General features: G+C 28.0%; 2 protein-coding genes and 1 non-coding gene across 3 annotated transcripts; 1 reads left to right on the top strand and 2 right to left on the bottom strand.

Moving 5' to 3' along the window:
• Positions 1-1,026: 1,026 nt before the first annotated feature.
• TRNAL-CAG (transfer RNA leucine (anticodon CAG)) lies at positions 1,027-1,107 on the top strand. The gene has a single exon. It is a non-coding gene; the product is annotated as a tRNA-Leu (tRNA).
• Positions 1,108-4,873: 3,766 nt separating this feature from the next.
• LOC137823375 (large ribosomal subunit protein eL34) lies at positions 4,874-7,062 on the bottom strand. The gene is made up of 4 exons (XM_068628482.1): positions 6,877-7,062; positions 6,654-6,733; positions 5,160-5,269; positions 4,874-5,078 (listed from the first exon to the last, which is right to left on the bottom strand). Exons 1-4 carry the CDS (start codon positions 6,953-6,955, stop codon positions 4,985-4,987), a joined length of 363 nt encoding a protein of 120 aa, XP_068484583.1. The 5' UTR covers positions 6,956-7,062; the 3' UTR covers positions 4,874-4,984.
• A 1,570-nt stretch (positions 7,063-8,632) lies between these two features.
• Positions 8,633-12,959, bottom strand: LOC137826152 (uncharacterized). Its single transcript, XM_068632019.1, has 5 exons — positions 12,308-12,959; positions 10,874-12,177; positions 9,493-9,909; positions 9,095-9,330; positions 8,633-8,986 (listed from the first exon to the last, which is right to left on the bottom strand). The coding sequence occupies exons 1-5, from the start codon at positions 12,391-12,393 to the stop codon at positions 8,729-8,731; spliced, it is 2,301 nt and encodes a 766-aa protein (XP_068488120.1). The 5' UTR covers positions 12,394-12,959; the 3' UTR covers positions 8,633-8,728.
• Positions 12,960-22,481: the final 9,522 nt, after the last annotated feature.

The raw sequence follows: 22,481 nt of genomic DNA, 5'->3' as shown, positions 1-22,481 counted from the left end.
AAAAATAATAAAATTATAATTAATTTATTTCAAAACTTCTAGTTGTTGAAAAGTGGTACTAAATTTGAATATGAGCCTAAGAGATCCCACAAAATTGCTGAGCGTACTGAACATTTCTTCCTCCACTCCTTCTTCTTCTTTGACCATGACCGTGCTTCGACCGTGAACGTGCGATCATGAACATTCATCCTCCACTCCTTCTTCTTTTACCATGATCGAGCTTCGATCGTGAACGTGCAACCGTGAACGGTGAGTTTCACATTTCTTCCTCCATTCCTTAATTTTACAAGAAAATATAATATTTAATGTTATTAATGCACCCTCCCACCATTGTTTCTAATCAAAACCTTTTGTTTATGAATTTATCAACCAAAAGCAATGGGACAATTAAACTTTTAGTAAAGTATGTTCAATTTTTTAAAATATATTTAACAGAATTAAGATTGATGTGTCTAAAATTTAACCGTCGATCTTGATCCTAATTGAAAGAATAAATTTACACCATATTGAGAAATGATTAATTGTTAGTGTATTTTAGAAATTTTGTACCTAAGTGATACGTATTGAACCAAAGTGACCATTACAAGAATTGGGCCTTAAGCCCAATATGAAAAAAACGTATATAGTTTAACAAGGCTCACATTAAATCAGTTCAAAATTTTAAACCCACCTAGCTCACATATTTGATCCCATTTCAAGCGTGCATTTTATTTTTTTACTTCACCACCACCCAAAAGGAGTGATCTCATATAAATTTAATCTCTCATATAAATAAATTAATCACTTTGACAAGTTTATTCGGCGATAACTAAAAGTAATATTTAAAGAGAAAAAATTGTATCATAACGCTTAAATAAATTAATAGAACCTTTTCCCACTTGTTGTAAATAAAAATTAAACTTTCCATTCAGATTTTTTTATTTAGACAAAACAAATAAAGTGCATCTGGTATAAAGTTCTTTCAACGATGACCTTAATAACTAATATTTGATTACGTTTTATTATTTATACATATCAAATAACAATGTCAAGATGGCCGAGTTGGTCTAAGGCGCCAGTTTCAGGTACTGGTCCGAAAGGGCATGGGTTCGAATCCCATTCTTGACATGAAAATCTTTTTTTCTAAATTTTGTAATGTAAAAAGAAAAAAAAATATACAAGTTAAAATATACAATTTTAAATTTATTCTTAAAAATAAACTAGTTCTATTTTAAAATTTAAACCCGCGTGATTTAGGTTGGTCCATGCTCAACTTTAATAATGAGTGATACTATTTTGACGAAACTTTTAATGGATGAAATGAATGAGTCTATATAATATATAATGTGTAGTGTTTCGGCTTTACCTAGTCTTTTGTTGCATCTCCTATTTTGAATAAGTCAAAAGTAATGCTAGTTAAAAAGGTTTTGCTTCAAAATTCAACTTAAAATCTTAAATTATCATTTTTCTCTTGTTGTTTCTAATGTAAACAAGTAACCAGATTTTGATGATCTTTTTCCAATCAATGGAATTAACTACCCTATATGACCTTGCCCTACAATCGATCTAACTTCACACAAAACCTTTTTACATACAAATAGTAATTTTGTTTGTCTTAATTTTGTCTAAAAAAGAAAGGTACATTTTGTTTGTAGTTCTCAATTAAATTTTTTTCTCATTTGATCTCCTATAAAATATTTATGTTTGTTTTGTTACCTACTATTTGTTAACATTCTTTAAGTGGTGAGTTTCTCTATAAATGACTACATATATAATGAAAATATATTTATTTCTCTTTAATTAGGATTTGCATATGTTATTTTTTTTTCTTACCCTCTGTATTCTATATAAAACCCAAAGAGGTGAAAATCAAAGATATAATATTTTTAAGAATACTTCATCTTGAATATAAAATATTATAATAAAAACACAAAAACTTTACTCAAAGAAAAAGAACACTATTTACATTTTATTAATTAATTTTGTTGACCAAAATCTTAAATAGGCAATTTATCACGGATAAACAATAAGGACCAAAATAAAAATAGAATTTATAAATAGAATTCTGTCGAAAACAAAGAAAAAGGAAAAATATTATTAAGAATTATAAATGATGACAAAATGTTATTTAAGAAAATAAATGTATCTATACCCATTATAACGGTTTTTATACGTATATAAATTTATTTTTATTTTATCTTTATTAATATTTTATTTTATTAATTTATTTTAGGTATTTTGATATTTGCGATTATTGAAATAGTTGACACAACATTTTTTAATTTTAAAATTTTGAAGACCCATTTGTTTTTTTTTTATTTTTGTCACATGTAACATTTTTTTCAAACTCCAGCTTTTCACTTTTTCATTAACCTCATGTTTTTTTCTTTAACTTCTCATTTTAACTTTCTGTATAGAAATTGTTTATGAAAAATAAAAATAAAAAAACTAAAGAAAGTGAAACATCCTTCTTTCTTTCTCTTTATAGGAATGTTTTCTTTCAATTATTTTTTTCATAGTTGACACCATAAATAATTGTTACAACAAGGATGTAAGAGAAAAATAGTGTGCTTGACCCCTTTAGTTGAGGTCGCTTTTGTTTTTATATTTTTTAGGCCTTTTTTCTATTTTCCATGTGTGATGTCTTTTATTAGTAAATAGAAGAAATGTTATATATTTTGTTTGAAGTATATAAAATGTTATGTACTATCTCAAAAAAAATGGTAGGAAATGTATTTTGTTCCATCTACTCGAATGTAACATTGTACAAAAGATCATAAAAGATAAATGGCTTGAAAAGTATGTTATTCCTGTGTGCTTCAGTGGCCTTTGATAAACCTTATATACAGAGTCTCTTTGCTTGAAATTATTTATTGACGGGGTTTCAAGAGTTGCCCTTGTAGAGTTAAGCATGTTTTTGGAACTGTTATTGGAGGCATGGATTTAAAGAGAATCAAAGGAATGGAGTTGATTTGTTTCTGTTTGGAATGTGGTTGAATTTGCTTGAGGTATGTCTTATATATACCACATCCTTTTCTTATATAACATTTTCATTTGCTCATCAGAAGAAAACTGCTTTACGGGTAAACCTTTTGTAATTAAAAGAAATACTCTTTCTGGATTTCTCACTGTGGTTCATTTTTAATGTGGCATGTCATTGTCACTTGGTACTAATGTCTTTTACAATTATAATTAGGGCCACACAAACAGCACTTGTTTGTTCCAGCTTCTGAAGACAACACATTTTCCTGCAGTACTTTTGAAGTGAAGTGTGTTTTGTGTTAAGAACAAATGCTGTTTGTTGTTATGGTAGTAGTGATATCTGTTTATGTAGCTAATAAAAAGCATTGCAAGTTGAGTCTAGCGATGGTGTAATTCAATTTTAGTGACTACAAGGACTTCTCTTTACTACAAGCATAGAAGCATAGAGTTAAAATAATGCAACAATTACCTTTTTTTTTTGTTATATTTAGATTTAATATTTAATTCAATATGGTTCTAATTTTTTTAAGATGTTTAATTTGATCCTCTCAGTTAAATTTCCAATAACGGGGATAATTATTAATGACGACATATTGGTTTACATACGTACACTACGAAATTTTAAAGTATGAAATTTGCGAGAAAAAAATTGAGAGAAATTTTTAGGATTTCGCACACATGGACAAAAAATTATTTTAGAAAATAAATATAAATTACATAATATTTATCACACATATCTGAGTAACACAATTAAGGCTAAGACAAAATATAGACTACCTTCATTATATTTTTTATTTATTTAGTTTTAAATATGATTTTTTTATTTATCAATACTATTTTGAAATTGTTATAATCAGTGTTTATAGTAGAATGTAGAGGGAAAATTACTTATGAGGGCAACTAAAATTTGAGAAGAAAGGTGGAAGAGAGTTCTTTTTACCTTCATTATATTTTTTATTTATTTAGTTTTAAATATGATTTTTTTATTTATCAATACTATTTTGAAATTGTTATAATCAGTGTTTATAGTAGAATGTAGAGGGAAAATTACTTATGAGGGCAACTAAAATTTGAGAAGAAAGGTGGAAGAGAGTTCTTTTTAGCCACACACTATAATTTCATTAATTAATTTGTTGGAGTGTTGGTCAAAATGTACCCAACCCTTCTAAAACTACATCACCATGAATAACTGAGAAAATAAATTATAAACCATCACGATAATTTTTTTACCTTTAAAAATAATTACTTTAGAAATTACACTTCAACGTATATTTACATTAATTAGAAATATTCTTCAATTTGTATCAACATCAATCCAAAGTAAATTAATCGATATTTTTTATCTCGTTAAATATAAATTAAACTAAGTAATTTGAATATTAAATTCATAATTTAAATTTCCAACTAAATCCACACCAAAACAATGAATTAACAATGTATATTATAAATGAGTACTTGTCAAGCATAATATTAAATATTTTTATTGTGGTACTTCAAATGATTTAACTTATATAAACAAGTTACCTAATACATATATTCAGATCATTTATAAGCAATCATGTGCAATTTTAATCAAAATCTTGTTCACATTCTTTATAAAACACGAACCATATACAAAAAAGATTAAGAAATTCTAAATCAATACAAACATAAGAAATTAACTACATAAAATTTTATTTTAATCGAGATCCTTATTAACCTGATCAAAATATTTGAAATTAATTTTTTTATTTTTTATTTAAATAACTACTAAAGACACAAACAACCAAAATATAGTCTCGAATTTTCTCTTCTTGAAATCATAATCCCACACTTAAAATTATATCGAATTTCCATTAAACTACCAAGTACCAACTTAAAAACATTAAAATTATTTCATATTATGATATAAGCTACCAAAAAGACACAAGAATCATAAAATCAATTTCAAATTAAGTTCCACATTCATGGTTAACACCATTCAAAGTCAAAATTCTTTAGCACAATTCTTAACGACAAGATATTTCATGAATCACTCATCAACTTAATTCTTTGCTGCCTGCTTTTCTTTTGTCTTCTGGATCTTCAATACCTTTTTCACAATTTTCTGTTCTTCAACAAGGAAAGCTCGAATAATCCTATACCAAGTTTAAATAGATGTTAAATTTAACTCAGCAAACAAAAAACAAAAAATAATGATCAAAAGATGAGCAATATACCTTTCTCTAACAGCTCCTCCAGATAAAACACCTCCATAGGCTCGGTTAACTGTCCTGCGGTTTCTAGACAATCTAGATCTCTTGTATTCAGCTGGTCTCAAGTGCGGGATCTGCATATAACTCAGGATCAGAGAATTAGGAGAGTAGAAGGCACATATTGCTGATAACTTGGTAGGATTAAACACTTCTGTTACTCAAGGAAATCTAGTTGAGTAAGCACTTATCAAATAACGAAATGTGTATTTACAGTTTACTTTAATTTGACATTTAACACTTGTGTAAATGATTAGGAAAGCTTGTGTAAAAAAATTTATAACCAATAAGTTCAAACACAATTTTCAGTTTATTCCAATAATTACAATTTATACCAGACAATTCAAGTCTATTTCCTCTCATTATTAGAAATAACTTGAAGATCAGCACTTACATGACAAAAAATGAATAAAATTGTTTATTCAAACACACTGTAAGTGTTTACCATGTAAACATATGTGCTTATCATGTAACCATAAATCTTTATCATGTAAGTTTTTGTGTACAAATTGCTTTCACAAGTTATCCTAGAGAGCTTAATCGAATAAACTCAAAACAGGTTATGAACATATCACAAGACAAACCCTCCATAAAATACACTATAATAAGCTATCCGAGTTCATATTAAATCATTTAAATGGTCTGATTCAAAAGATTGATGGTAAAACTACTGAAATAATCCAAAAACAGCGTATTTTATTAAGCTTCTCCATGAAGCTTATTGAAAAAAAAAACAAATTGTGGAAATGTTGTAAACCACTTTTGAAGGCTAAAACAAGCTCTTTCAAAGAGCCACTTAGTAAAAAAAAGGGAAATAACGACACATTAACAAATGAACATGAAAACATCGTATTGGGACATGATGGGTAAAGAGTGTAGGTTTGAACAAAAGAACATCAAGGAAAAAGGAGATGATGATATTTTAGAACGAAAATTACAATGAAATTAAGGCCTGCGAGAAGTAATACGCGGCAGGAATTAACGTCGCCAACAAACACCAAAAGCACACGAAAATTAAAGCATCCAAGACTCCTCATGAAACCAAAAGCAACTCATTTCAATCAGATAACTGATATAAATCTTTAAAAACAGCTCAAACTCATTCCCACAACCACTCCCTCAATACCCCATAACCAATTCATACACATTGGACACAACACATACCCGAACCAAAAAGACACAATTCTACAAACAATAGGCACCCCACCAAATGGCAGGAAAAATAAATAACAACCCTTAAAGATTTCCACTAAACTATATAACAGGACACGGCATAAACAAATTTATCCACAGCATACAAAGCATGACTCTTTGGGGGCGTCCACTAATTTTATCAATACGTCAGATCTCTCTACGTATCATTTTCCAAGCTTATAATTAAAATTATTGACAATGAAGAACAGTTCATTACTCTTCAAAGGGAATAAGAAAAAAAAAACATAAATAGAATACACTACATACCCCTTGGATCCTCTTCCCAGTGACAGGGCACTTGGGTCCACTAGCCCTCTTCTTAGTGGTCTGGTACACCAACTTCCCACCTGAAGCATAGCCATTTGTTAGAACACCAAACAGCAATAACAAAACCAAATTTTGACAACAAATCAGGGAACACAATTGATATAAGAACAAAATACACAAATTGGAAATTTTTTTAGAGAAAGTAATAAAAGAGGACACATACCAGGGGTCTTGACAACCCTATGCTGATTCGATTTGGTGGCATAGCTGTGGCGCTTGCGATAAGTGAGCCTCTGCACCATTTTTGTGGGTAATGGAAATAAAACCTAGAGGACACAAACTAGGGTTACGAATGCGTGTGTAGATGTTTTATAAATGGAGGCCTCTCCAAACCCTACATCTAATTCATTGCCCTTATTGTTGTTGGGTTGGTCTCTTTTAACAAAGCCCGGTCCAAATCATTACTCGGTCCATCTATTAGTAGGCTCATTAGATTCGGAAAGAAAATGTTTGGCCCATGTTTTATTTACTTAGGCAATTAACGAATATTATTTTGGTACAGAATATTATTTCTAAGAAAATAATTATGTTTTTAGAAATTTTATTTAAAAAAATATAAATTAAATTCTACTTTTAAGGATAATTAAATATAATTAAACATTTTAATGCGATGAATTTCATGCGTTTTGGTAATGTAGATAGTTGTGTAATTTGTCTGGTGGAAGTCTATGTAATATTTCTTTAATACTAATAGAATAGTATGTTTTATTGATAACTAAAATTATTATATACCAATTTATAAATTATTTTATAATTTTTATTAATAATAAAAATTATTTTATATATCAATAATTTTTTTAATCTCTAAAATAATATCTAATTTAGTTAATATAATGATTTTTTTTAATATTTTTTATTTTAATATTTTTATTTTTTAGGGTTTGGTTCTTAAAAAAAAATTAGTAAGATTAATATAAAAAATATTTTATCTTGATTCACTCGAAAGTTATTTTTCCTACAAATGATGTAATGTTGTTATTTCAAGATCATTAATATAATATAGTCATGATGAATTATTACATGAGGTACTATGTATCTTGTTGATATTTTTGTCACGGTTTTGCTTTTAAAAAATATCTTTCATTTTTATATAGACAAACTTCTAATAAATTTTTATATTAACATGTTTCTTATATCCACGGGAGCACAACCAATTATCTAAGATAGACTTTAGATACGATTTATCTTTTTAGCATATCTTTAATCCATGTGTTCATACCTTTGATGCAATTTATTCTTCTAATATTTCTTTTACATTTGTGTGAATGCAACAACACTCCTTCTAGGTGAATGCCTTATACAAATTTTAAATGAACATGTCTCTTTTTTTTTTTTTGTGAACTCAATTAGTAAACTCTATTTTTAACTTCAATCACGACTTGTTTCGATACATTTATAAGTAATATTAATTCATATACATCCTAGTCCCTTTACTTATCAAAATGTCAAAAATATACTCATTGTCTAAGAAACTATTTAGCAAGTAGTTTTAGAAATGATTAAAGAAGGATACACAAAATTTTGAAATACTACTGTAAATTGGTACCATTTAAATATAAATATCTATATATTTTTCGTTGATTAGAAAATCTACTAAGATACTTTATTAAAACAAAAATTGTGTCTAAAACATTAAATCAAACAGTATGAGTGGATTGAAGATAACAACAACTCACATTATAAAAAAGAAAAATTTATACGAATCAATAGTATAAAAAATATATGTTTAAATTTGTATTAAAAATAAAAATCTTATCAAAACAAAAGTATTTTATGTTAAAGTAACATGAGAATTATATAGAAAAAATCTATGAAATAGGTTTACGTTTATTCCATTTTTATTGTGATAAAGTAATGTTATCTAAGTTTAACAAAAAAAAATGAATGTGGACTTATAACATAACATGTTAATTATTAGATAACGATCAATTGAAGAATTCCATTATAGAGAACCTTGAAGTTATATGCAAAAAATATTTACTACTTCAATAATGAGATTCTAAATGTGAAATAAACTATGAACTAGGGAAAAGTAACAATGATGGTTCTACATGTATCCGTCTGTTTATAAAAGTGATCTTGTTTAATTTACTACGGCACCATGCCAGTTGATCTGTCGTTATCCTTGACATGTTCAACACTCTCAAAACCAATTTCATGTCCACTTGAGAGAAAAAGTAAAGCACTTGATCTGCCTCATCTTCATTATGCTTTTGGAATTTCTTCAGTATGCAGCTTCCACTCCTCAAAAGCTCTCTCAATCTCTTCTCCTTCTGCAAAAAATGCAAACACAATAGCCAACACTCACAACACAACACTTTTTAAAGAAGAAAGATTATTACATTTGACATTAAGAAAGTGACTATTGAAACTTTAGTTACCTTTTGAAGATCTGTTCGAATCTCCACCAAAAGCTCTGAATTTGAAGGGTCTTGGAGCTGTACTTCATTTTCTTTTAGACCTTTAAGAGCCAAGCTAGATGCATCTTTATCAGCTCTTATAAAACGCCAAATTGTTCTGATGGATTCTTCCAAAATCTCCACTAGCATGTCACTTGTGATTGCATCTTTATCTTCCTCTCTTTTACTGAATTTCCTTTTATCCTTGGCGTTGTCCTCTGCATCCAATTAAGATTCTATAACCATGAGGAACTTTTTTGTCGCATCCATGAAACTTTATATGGTCCCCCCACATAAGAAAGTGGGCATGAAAAAAGGTAACCACCAAATTCCATTTTCAATAAAGACACTACTTCACATTCTAATTAAAAAGTTATTACCTTTTATTACTGGAACTTGAAGAAGATTCCGCATTGCACAACGATTCCTGGCATAGTTTTCAACTCGTGGACCTTGGAGGAAAGGTTCATTCTCTATAAACCTTTGAAGAAGCACTTGGAATTGTTGAAACTCCCCTGCTACTTCATTGAATCTTAGTAACCCGTATTGGTCAGATTCCCATAGCTTCAAGGCCTTCTCGTATTCCCACTGAAGGAATTCCCAAGAAAGGCACAACTGCCCCACATACACCATTTCCAAGTCACTGTATAATTCTCTTATGAACTTCTTCATTGGGTCAGCTTCTATTTGTTTTCGTCTAGAAAGGCGAAAGCCGCGTGGAAGAATGTTTGTGAATGCTGGTGAAGTGTTCTTACTGGTTGAAAATGATTGGAGTGGGTCCTTTGACTGCAAAACACCTACAATTTCCAAGAAACTTAAGGAATGTGCTGTGACTATGATTGGAATCTTCATTATTAAGCTTAATGCAAAGGGTAATGAAGATTATAAAAATGTAACATAACTTTCCTTGAGGATGCCTTTCCTAACTTGTCTTGCATAGCAAGAGTTGTTTACAGAAAGAGATAAGAAACAAAAGTCCATGGAAACATTGGTTGGTACATTACAATCAGTGCTAGATCATTGTAGGGACTAGTTTCTTTTGGAAATTAGGAAGAAGTTGTCCGCAATAACGATATGTCCAATTGTTAGGCAGAAAAATAGTAATTGCATATTTCATGTTTACAAATCTTGTAGATGTGATCACTTAGTTATAAATGTAAAGGAGGTGGTAGCTTTATGAGAATAAAAAATTGTTACATACTTAATAGAGCTATTAAACAAGGAAGAGTCCTAACACTCATATGGCTCTCTTTTTGGGGAAAGTGTAAAGTTCTAGGATCATGGCCGCTGGATATTCTGCAATAGCATTAATAGGTGCGAAGCAGACCCAGATCACGTGGCATAAACAAATGTCCATTTCCTCAATACCTACCCAAATCCAACATTTCTTCCTTGCAATAACAAAATAAAGAAAACTAAAGTGCAAGAATATATGAAAACTATATTTAAAGGGGAGTATTCCTGCTATAAAGAAAACCAACCAGAAAAAGAAAAAGAGAAAGGAAGGCTCAGTTGTGTAGTTATTCACTCAAGAGTAATTCATGCTCTCCTGGTGCCCAGCTAACCAGATTGAACGGGTCCTTACATCTACTTTAATGATTTAGATGAGGTAGGTCTCGATGACCATCTAAATTAAATGAAATTGTTCATCCACTAAGAACTCTAACTTTGAACAAACAAGTAAAGAACAATTTAAAAAAAGGAAAAATAGCTGCAGAAAAGAAAATCAAAGTTCAGGTAACCGATGCAAAAAATACTGACCTATAGCATACATCTTTTGGTAATTCAAGATATCGAATTTTCGCATTCGTTCTCTGTAACTCCTGTAGAATTTTGGAAGCTCATTTGTGGTGCTGCCATGCTGTAATTTTTCATCAATTTTCCATGGCTTTAAGTCTTCCATTATCCTTGGAGACTCAGAATCCTCAAGGATTGTAGGCAGACCAGTGGCTCTGACCTTCTTCAATTCCATCTTCAACTGTTCTATCAAATCTTGATGTTCCCACAGTGTGTCAAACCGGTTGGAATCCTCAAGATCAATAGTTGTTAAAGTTTGTGAATGAGGCTTGGTAGATTGTTGTGGCTTGGAATTGATATTTTTATTTTCAAAACTTTTTCCTGAAGACTTCTCTAACCTACATTCTTCTTCCAACTTTCCAAGCTCATCCATTATATCTTCATCCTCCTCAGTGCAATCATCAGGCTCATATCCAACATCCAAATTCTCATAGCTTTTCTCATCCCCAAATTCCAAATCCTCTTCTGTTAGAACTGCATTTTCTTCTGCATTGCTACCCATTGTCTCAAACTTCAAAATGTTTCCAAAATCTGTGTCTGACAAAAACCCCTCCCCAAAAGAACTGATAATAGAATCTGAGTTGGAACTTGAACAAATAAAATCATCTTCGGAAAGAAAGTTGTGAACAATTGGCTCGACAGTATGCTCTATAGACTCCTCAGGTTTGAGTTTCTTTTCTGTGAAATTGTCAAGATTTTCTTCACTAATCCCTTCTTCACAATTTTCTGCCCTAATATTCTTCCTTGACAAGAACCCAAAATCATAGCTAACTTGATTTTCCAATTTAAAAGCATCGTTGGAATGAACAAAACATTCTTTGACGGTGAAATTTCCAGCCTGAGGTTCATCCAAGAAGTGTCTGAAACTCTTGCCTGACATGAACTCATACTTATTGGTGGTGCTGGCAGAAACAGCATCACCCCCGTTCACAAAATCAATACTTTCATCATACCCTCCTCTCAATTCTTCATCATAATTGCAATTCCACTTTTGATATTCAAATTTAAAAACCAACTTTGTCGTTTCCTCTTCTTCCGGCCCAAAATTATGACTGTCACGAACAGTTTCAGAACAACATTTTTCATTGGACTTTGTTCCTCCCTGGCAAACATTGGAATAGTTTTGATCACTTTCACGTGAGAGAGCATCAGCTAGAGTCCCAAAATTTTCAGACTTGGAATGAATTGACTCAGCTTGCTCATTGTCACATGAAAACTCAGAAGAACAAAGCGGTTTCATTGCTTCAGAAGAATCAAAACAATAGAATCTGAAACCAAAAAAAGAAAGAGAAAAGAAAGAGAGAGAGAGAGTTTGAGAGTTTAAATAAAATGGCTAGTTTATATATAAATTATGGAACTGTTGGTAGAATTCAAATTCTAAAATTGAAAATTCAATACCTCATGAAGACTTTGGTGAATACCCAAAACAGAGTATTCAAAAGCCTAGAGAGAAAATTCCGAAAATACTCCGCAAAAGGATTCATTTCCGGTGAAGTAAACCTTTCAGAGAATCCATAATCACAGGAAGGGAAGTGGGTTTTTCACGCAAATCTCATTGAGGGGGTGAATTCACTCCTTTTGAAGCAAAACAGAGGAAATGAAAACAGGGGAGGGTCATGCAACTCTGATTTTAACTTTGAAAATTTTCACAGGAATGGGACTTTACACCCGCAGGGATAAAGATGTACGTGCAAACTCTGGAAGATGTTTTTCACATGCGCATCCGATTCAGCAGAGGGTGAAGTGCTACCTAATTATTCGGAAGAGAAAAAAAAAATACTTGGAGAGAAAAGAACATGTCAGCGACTTGTGTTTGGGTTGGTTGCTTAGAACCAAGGGATTCTGTTCTGCATACCCTTGTTACCGTGATTCTGGGTCTGTCGCTAATTCTCTTTTATATGATCTGGTTCGGTTCAGAAGAGAAAATTCAAAGGTTGGGTTAAATTGAAAGCTTACGTCTCATTCCACTGCAGTTTCCTAAGTGGAAAAACCAAAAGGATACATTTGCACTTAAGATCTTACTCTACACTTTCCTGTTTATGTTCTTCCTAGTATTATAATGCTAATGTATGTGTTTAGTGCAAGTTTTTATTTTAATTTCCATAACATTTTTTTTTTATCTTTTCTAAATTTAAAATTGTTGTTTTGTTCATGCAAAATAAAGAAATTTTGCTCTTACTTAGGTACAACTTTTTTTGCTTTCATCTTTAGAAACTAAACAAAAATCTATATCTTGATTCTTAAAGTTACTATAGATAAATAAATAATTTGTATTCCTAAAGTTAAAAGATCTTTTAAATTATCATAGATTAATCCATAATAATTTAACTCTCGGTAACAAACAATTACCTGGTGTTATGTCATAATAAAATAATAATATCATTTTTATTAAAATATTAAAAAATAGTTTTTACCTTACCAAGATTAAAATTATATTATATGGGATAAAATAACAATTTTAAGTAATCAAGCTCAAAACAAACTCTGGGATGGTTTTGAAATTCAGTTAGAATATTCTAATGATTTTTTTATAAACACTGTGTTAATATGTCTGATATATTTAAAAATAATAAAAAATTTCTAAATAATATTTATCTTAAATTTTAATTGACTTAAAAAGATAGAATGAGTTGTTTTTGTTGAACTGGAGTTGAGTTCAACTAAAACCAATTTTTGAACTGAACCTAAATACACACTAAATGTAATTGAAGGATAGGGTTAGTATTTTAATTAAATTCAATTGGTATTAAATGTCATTAAATATATGTTTTTTACTTCTAATATCTTGAGTGTTACGTTTGTGAATACAAAATGGTTTCCGACATTTATAAGGTATCGATAATTCTAACCACTTTTATTGTTCGTGTAAACTTGAATTGTTGGGAGAGAAGTCAAAGAAGTGTGGCCAAGACAAAACCAACATTTAGTCGACATTTGTTTATAGAATTGCACAATTCTCACTTTTTTATTTACCCACCAAATTACGCCTAATTTCTGACTTACTAATGTATAATATTTTTTGTTATACTTTTAAAAAATAGTTCAATTTGTTTGCTTGAAACTTTGAAGATCTTATATATATTAAAGGGAGCCATTGATACTAATTAATTAGAAACTACTAAATCCTTTTCATTGTTCTTTAATATATTAAATAAGGGTTTGACTAGTTTAACAATTGTTTTCCGTTTTTATTATTATTTTGATTAAACCAGTTTCATATTCGAGTATTGATTACAAAACATATAAATAGGATCACTAAGTGGAATTTATTTTCTGTTATCGTGTCTATGATTTAATTATTTCTTTATTCTAAACTGTGATAAATTAATTTTTTAAGTTTTTCAATGTAATCAAATGTGAGGTTAGATTAAATTTAACCCTAGTTTTCATATTGAAACATGAAAATTATAGATGAATTGAATATGGTTGTATACTATAAAGACTATGCAATCGGGAGGCACATAAATGAATGCAGTTGAAAGGAAACTGCATAGACATCGTGAAAGAAAAAGGTATGTTATGAATAGTGAAAGATTGTATCTTTTTTTTTTCATGTATTATGAATTATATTATATTTTTTGCATAAAAAGATTGTATTAAAATTTGTTTTTAATTAATTATCTAAATTAAATATATTTATAATGTTAAAAAGTAATATGTAAATATTGTTCGGTGATTATTAATACAAGGACATATTTCAGAAGTTTAAAAGATAAATTTTAAGTTAAATGAATAATAAATATGTATTATTAAAAAGTTATAAATGTAATATATAATATGAAATAAATTTTTTTTTTCTAAAACATTTTATTTCTCTAAAATATAAAATGTCTAACTTTGTTTTAGATTTTGAAGTTATTTTTTATTTCTTTCATTAGAGCATACATATTATAAGATATTAACCTCAATCAAATACTAAATGATACTAACCTCAATTAAATTCAATTCAACTTAAAACTTGATTTAATTCAACAAAATCCACCCATGACACCACAATCGAATTTTCTCACACGTTTTTAGCACATTTTATCAACATTCCAATTTAGTATCCTAGTGTTGCCTTAATTTTTTTTCCAACACCGAATGAGGAATCATAATCCTAGACGAAACAAACATAAGATACCATAAAAGGGAACTTTTCATTTTTTTCCCCTTTCTATGAGGATGTGTTGTTTTGTATGGGGACAAAAGTGTGATTTGTATGAAATGCACAATTCGGTTTATATAGAATGAAGTCACAGAAACATACCATTTATATGTTAATTCATGTCTCTCTTTAATGTTGTGTGGTTTGTATAGGGAGGGAGGCATGACTTGTATTATACGGGGAAGGAGGAGTGGTTTGTATGAGGAGGCGTGATTTGTATGGGGAGCTAGGCGTGGTTTGCATGAAATGCACAACTCGGTTTATATAGAGTGTGGTCACAAAAACATACAATATGTATGTTAATTTTTTTGTCTCTCTTTAATGTTGTCTGGTTGTATGTCACTACTACATATATAATAATTAGTAATATGAAAAAAATATTACTAAATAAGATTTAGTAACGTTTTATCAAATGTTATATTCATGTAACTAAAGACTTTTAGTAACATTTTTACATTTCAATAGATACATATATATATATAAGTGTCACTAAATATTTTTTGTGACATATATTTAATAAAAAGGTAATATTTTAAAATATTACCAAATCTTTTAAGTAATGTTTATTTAATAAAAAATAACACTATAAATGTTACTACAAATCTTTAGTAATTTTTTCTTAATATAGGAGTAACATTTTAAAAATATTTTTTTTATCGACAATAAACAATTAAATTTTAGTAATATTTATTTTGAAAAAAATAACATTATAAAAATATTACTAATTATTTTCAATAACTTCTTTTAATAAAAAAAGTGACATTTTAAAAATATTGTTAAATTTTTTAGTAATGCTTTTTAATAAAACAATAACATTATTAAAATGTTGCTAAAAAGTTTTAGTAACTTTTTTAATAAGTAACATTTTAAAAATGTTATTAAATTTTTTTAGTTATATTTTTTAACATTATAAAAATGTTACTTAAAATCTTTAGTAATATTTTTTAATAAAAAAGTAATATCATAAAAATGTTACCAAAGATTTTCTGTTGAATAAATTTAAATTCTCAAATGAGTATATACACTACAAGAAAATCATGAAATAGAAACCAATTTGTAGAAACCAAAATAATTAGTTGCAATAGTAACTAAATTAGAGACCATTTTAGAAACTAAAAAGAAATTTGGTTTCTAAATTAGTTTCTATTATTTTCTATTATTGTTAAATAGTTTCTAAATTGGTATCTAATTAGCAACTAAGGTTTTAACTACCAATTATTTAGTTTCTAAATTTGGTAGCAAAAACCTTGGTTGCTAATTAGATATCAATTTAGAAACTATTTAACTATAATAGAAAATAATAGAAACTAATTTAGAAACCAATTTTTCTTTTAGTTTCTAAAATGGTCTCTATTGTAACTAATTATTTTGGTCTCTAAGATTTGGTTTCTATTTCATGATTTTCTTGTAGTGATACGTGTGCTCCTAGGTATCTTCGGCTCTTTTCTTATTAGTATATGAATTTTATATAATCCACATCCTTTTCAATTTTATTTACTTTTATGCTTCCTTTTTCCTTGAATGCATAGAAAATTGAAGTAGAAAAATAATTATATATATGTATTGAAAACCTTAGTGTTATTTTATTGCCTGAAATTTTGTTAAAACAAATTTTTCAATGAATAGGCAGGTTCTTGTTCTCATTAACAAGTAATATCTCAGCATATCTACTTTCATAAGATCTTGAACTTTCCATGTTCTATGAGTGTTGAGCAATAATAGAAGTGTGAGTTTTAGTAGTATTGTGAAAGATAGAGATTAATTTTATTCCAGAACTTATAAATTTCATAAGAAAAGAAGGAACCCAATTTAATTCCAACAAAAAAGAATATATTGGATTCCTTAAAGTGACTAGTGGATGAGTGTCAGTCAGAGGGTTCATTGGTGTTCTACTTCTCTGGACATGGTCTGCAACAACCGGAACAATAAAAATGTTTAGATATACGATTATGTCAAGTTCAAATATGTTCTCTAAAAAATAATCAACAAATTTGAAAACACTAGTCAATTTTTTCACCATCACCTCACCTATTTGAGGTCTCATTTAAATATCAAGGGGAATAAATCATATAGGGAACTAACTTATCTGGCATTCTGATATGAGAAAATTACCTATATTTACCTATATTTAATATGTAAAGATCATTGTAGTAAACCTCATTATTACTATCTGCATATTTTCCACAACCACTAAATATGAATAGGTGTTTTTCAACAACATATGAAAGAAGAAACTATGAAAACAAATAGATGGTACCATCTTCATCATTTGTAATAAAGAATATACAAAAAAAATCTGGTTACCTAATCATAAAACTTAAATTCGTCCCATCAAAATGAAGCTTTGGTTTCGTTATCTTTTTCCAATTTGTTTCCTTTGAACATCCTTGATTTCATTACTTGTGTTAGATGAAAAAATAATGAAACAAAATAAACATATAAAATAGACATATAAAACTATGATCTTATAATAAATTACACTAATAACCTTTATTCTATTGTACTGAAATATAGTAAAGATAAAGATAATCAACCAAAGTATAAGTATAAATAATCATATAACAAAATATAGATATATAAAATGACCTTAGCGTCAGATTTTCAAAATTTAACAAGAATTTTCCACTGATAAAGAGGAATATTCAATGGACAATTCTTTAAGTTGTAATCATATGTCATATTTGGAAAACATATTTTGCCTTCAATCGACATTTATGGTTCCTCCAACTTGAGCATATGCTTCCTAAAACCCACTTTCCGGCATATTCTTCAATATCAAAGCAGGTTCTTCAATATCAAATTTTGACTACATCTCATCAATTAATAAATATTAGAATTTAAGTATTATATATATAATTAAAGATAAAAAGTTAGTGAAGTACCAAGACTGTTTTTCACATGTCATCCCAATGATCTTTTTTAGTTCTTTCCAAGTACGTATATAAGAAAATTATGTAAGAAGATGGTAAAAAAAAATGAAAAAATATTTATTTTACGTAACTCCATGTACAATAAATATATACAAGTGTATTCCCCTCTAATCAATATAATTATGCAGGGATTCACCCACTAATCATGAGATTCTATCATTATTAAATTTAATTACATATAATTGCGTACAATAACGTACAATAATTACATACAAATAATTGCGTATAATTTGACAATTATTATTTCCTTAATAAAGTAGTAAAAGTCAAAGGAGCAAGGTGTGCACTCCTAGCTAATGTCTCCAAATAATTACTTAATGTAGCTCGATAAGTACCAATAGGTTGACCAATAATTACTTCATATTGTGAGACATTTAGTAGGGTCTCTTTTTCTTTTACTAGTAGACCCTATTAGTAATGTATAAAATTAAAAAATTACCCTTCATATTGTGATACATTTAGTAGGGTCTCTTTTTTTTACTAGTAGACCCTATTAGTAATGTATAAAATTAAAAAATTACCCTTCATATTGTGATACATTTAGTAGGGTCTCTTTTTTTTACTAGTAGACCCTATTAGTAATGTATAAAATTAAAAAATTAGTACATTGCCTACTAAACATATACAATAACAAATTACTTTGAATAAACATATAAATAACTAACCAATGTGATGGACTGGAGTTTGTACATGACATTTTATTTTCTACAATGACCATATTGCTTGAATCATTAATTTTAATGTAGACAATTAAACTGAAAACCTGACCTTGTTCGATCATTGCTTATCAAAACAAAATATGATTTGAATAGCCCTTTTGCTGCAGTTTGAATACATTAAAATGTAAGACAAAAAAGGCCAAGTTGGACTAAACTAATTCAACCATCATTTCTTTTTAACAGTAATTTATTGTAGGAGTATAATCATATTTTATTTTATATGATAACTATTTATTTTGTACGATGACCATATTGGTTGAACTATTAATTTTAATTACATGTTTATTCTATATTTTCCGACAAGATCTTAATTTGCAAATTGGATTGGAATGGATGAAGAATATAATAACATGCATCAAATGTTATTGAAATGAAATATTATTAATGTTTTTGAATTGACTATGTTTAATGTAGTGGTACAGTTGTTTTTGATGTTTGAGTATGTTATGAAATGGGAGAATGTTGATGTTGGATGTTTCATCTTAATTGAATTATTGAAGTTTGTCAATGTTTGAAATGAAAGAAAAGAATATTGATGTTTCACAGTAGTAAACGTAGGTTCAAATTTTTATTCAATTATAATCTATTTATATTCAATTTTTTTTATAACTATTGAATTTTATTATTCAATTTTTCAGTAGCAATGCAAAAAGAAAAAATATTTTAATTGAATTTTTTTATATTTAATCCTTCATTAACAAACAAACATTTTCATTGAAATTCTTAAAAAACAAAATTGTACGCGGGTTGTCTCTTATGCGGGGCAGAACAGAAAAATAGTTTGCGTTCACTATGTGGGACGGGCCAACCCAACTTGTATTGTCATCCATAGTTACTGGATTATTAGCTAATTGTTTATAATAATTCAAAATTATTATATGTATTCCTGGTTGTCTTTCCTTTTTTTCTTGTTAGTCTATTTTCAAACTATTTACTATTTATTGTTGAATTGAGATTTGATTGATTAAATGATTATTTTTGTTATATGTGATAAATATTATTGGTGAAGAATACATGTTATTAATTGTTCATAACTGTATGTGAATTATGATTAATTTAGTTTATGTAAGTTTTTTTAGTTTAGTAACATCTATTAGTTTTAATTGAGTATTTTTTATGGTATTTTAATGTTTGATATGTGGGTGATAAGTATTCTAATTAAGCATAATATTTATTTTTTAATATTTATTTAGATGATTTTCATATATATTTTTTAGTTTTTACATTTACATGAAAAGAAAGCTTAAATATACTTTTTAATTGATACATCTAACATTTTAAACTCTTTTAGTATGATTTAATGAAGAAGAAAAGTTAGAAGAAAAAAAAGAAATATGGAAGAAGTAAAACTAATTAACCAACATGATTCTTTGTTTGGCTAAAATGGCTATGGGTTAGCTAACCTCTTCCTTTCTTAGCCAAAGCATGGAGTAGAGAGTAACATATTTTCAACATCGAGCCTCATACAACGAGAACTAATTCTTCCCAACGAGTTATGAAACAATGCTTACAAACTTTGCCTAACAAGTCTTAGTTTACGAAGAAAGAAAGAGGAAAAAAAGTGGGATCGGGCATCCATCAATTGAAGGCTCCCTCCATGCCTTCCACCTCCATTTCTTTCTTCTTTATCGTTTTGTTTTCCATGTTATTCAACACCATGAGTAGTTAAAGTCTCATTTTTTTGGAATTAGATGTATTCACTAAACTCTCTGGTATAATTTGGTTACGTTTAAACAATTCTATATTTCTCTTTACCAATAATAGGTTGAAAATTCTTTTAAATTTTGACTTAAGATAAGACAATTAATATTGTTTGGGAATATAGAATGACATATTGATGATCTTAAATGTTTAAACTTAATGTAAGTTTATTTTATTGAGTTGACAAGAAAGTGTAATTCAGTAATGATATATACTTAATTTATTTTAAGAGAATGGAGTATAACTTTTCAATACAACAATTGATGACAATTAAGAGGAAACAAATTTAATTAAGAAGCTTAATGGAACAAGATAATAAGGTGATAGTATAATTATAGTAATATTCATTATATATTATATATTTGTCTTTGACTAGTCTTCTGATTTAAAAAATATTAAAAACAATGTAGTGTTTTAATTTTAATTTTTCTTTTAAGTTCTTGTTATTTAATATCATTTCATGCTTTATCATTTATTTTAAGATTAATAGTGTAATTCTTAGTATTATCCCAAATTCCTATGGATTCAACCCTCTTATTTATTTATAAAACTACTAATGACAATGGTGTGCTTGCTAGAAAGTTAATAGTGAAATATCTGAAGTATATTAGAATGTAAGTACTTTGAATTTGATTGAATTAAAATGTGTATAACTTTGAGTAGTACACGAAGAATAAATTATTTTAAGTTTAAAAATATTTTTTTGGTGTAATTAGAATTAAAGCCTTAGTCTCTAAAGCTGGTTTACCTCGCTCAAAAAATCATACATAACTCGAGTGAATATCTTTCACCAAAGCAATGAATTGTATATTGAAAAGGGTGATGATCACTTAATTTATCATAATGTATTAACTTTTTATTTTCACTTATGTAATGAATATTCCTCACTTGTAGAAGATAAGAAGATAATTCAGTTTCTTAATTTAACATTGCATCTAAAGTGGATACCACTAGTTTCTCCAACAAAAATTTTGTAGAAAATTAGAAGCTTGGAGCGAGAAAGCAAGAGAACCCTTTTGTTTAACAAATAGCACTCAAAGAAGTAAAGACACTTGTCAAAGCCATTCAAGAACAAGATGTGTCAATGAGTGATATTACTGTTGCAGACAGTGTTTCTCATGAAACCGTGTTTAGTGCATGACTTTGGTTTCACGCATAGAATTTTTGTTTCAAAGAGATGACAACATTGGTCGGTTCAAACCCAACAACAATACAACTTAGCCGGACAGAAACTTCAACAAAGGTACCAATCTGTTTTGGTCAACTTTTCACACCTTATTATTGATAATAATAACAATTTTTTTTTATTTTTAATTATATTTTAAAATATTAGTAACAAAAATAATTGAGATAAATGATTTATCCACTTAAAATAATTATTACACAATATAATTATTTTTGTGTGTAAAACTAAAATTTATACTACTTCTCTAATATTGTTTTAATTCAAATTATAAACTAAACACTAAATATAAATAATATATACTTAAATAAATATATAAAATTAAAATTGGTATAAATTTGAATTTTAATTCATTAAAATAAGATATTATTATTAAAAAATACTATATATTTGACATATGTTCCCACTTATTATTTAGCTTCAAAACAGAGTCTTAGAATGCACAAGAAAAGACAAAGAAGGTGATGACAGAGGAGACGTGGTCAGGGGTTTTAGTGAAAATTTGCATGTAAGGAGAAATTAATAATATTTTTTAAGAATAAAATTTATTTAAACTTAAATCCTAAACACTAAACTTATTTAAATTTTAATAAAAGTTGTCTTTAAACTTTATATATATAATCTTTCAGAATTTGTCACTAGATTATACACAAATCAAAGTTGGTTTTAGTCATTTAATGTTATTTACTCCACCGAACTTTCTAGTAATCTACTAACTATCTTAATATATTGATATATACTATATTTAAATTTAAATTTTAAATTTATTAACACGTGACCTATTAAGTAATAAAAGTTATAGAATAATAATTAATTTATATATTCATCATCATTATAACTTTCTCTTTTCTTTTTAAAAAATAAAAATATCAGAGTCATAATTTAAATTCTA

This window comes from Phaseolus vulgaris, chromosome 8, assembly GCF_000499845.2.
Source record: "Phaseolus vulgaris cultivar G19833 chromosome 8, P. vulgaris v2.0, whole genome shotgun sequence".
Taxonomy (NCBI): domain Eukaryota; kingdom Viridiplantae; phylum Streptophyta; class Magnoliopsida; order Fabales; family Fabaceae; genus Phaseolus; species Phaseolus vulgaris.
This window is presented reverse-complemented; position numbering and strand designations above follow the sequence as displayed.

Bases quoted from the DNA above. Each gene is read 5' to 3' on its own strand.
- LOC137826152 (XM_068632019.1), bottom strand. From the start codon at position 12,393: ATGAATCCTTTTGCGGAGTATTTTCGGAATTTTCTCTCTAGGCTTTTG. The intron at 12,178-12,307 runs GTATTGAATTTT...TTTTGGTTTCAG, and splicing joins TTCACCAAAGTCTTCATGAG to ATTCTATTGTTTTGATTCTT. The intron at 9,910-10,873 runs GTCAGTATTTTT...TGGAAATTGTAG, and splicing joins CCAAAAGATGTATGCTATAG to GTGTTTTGCAGTCAAAGGAC.
- LOC137823375 (XM_068628482.1), bottom strand. From the start codon at position 6,955: ATGGTGCAGAGGCTCACTTATCGCAAGCGCCACAGCTATGCCACCAAA. The intron at 6,734-6,876 runs GTATGTGTCCTC...GCTATGCTTCAG, and splicing joins TAGGGTTGTCAAGACCCCTG to GTGGGAAGTTGGTGTACCAG. The intron at 5,079-5,159 runs GTATATTGCTCA...AACTTGGTATAG, and splicing joins GGAGGAGCTGTTAGAGAAAG to GATTATTCGAGCTTTCCTTG.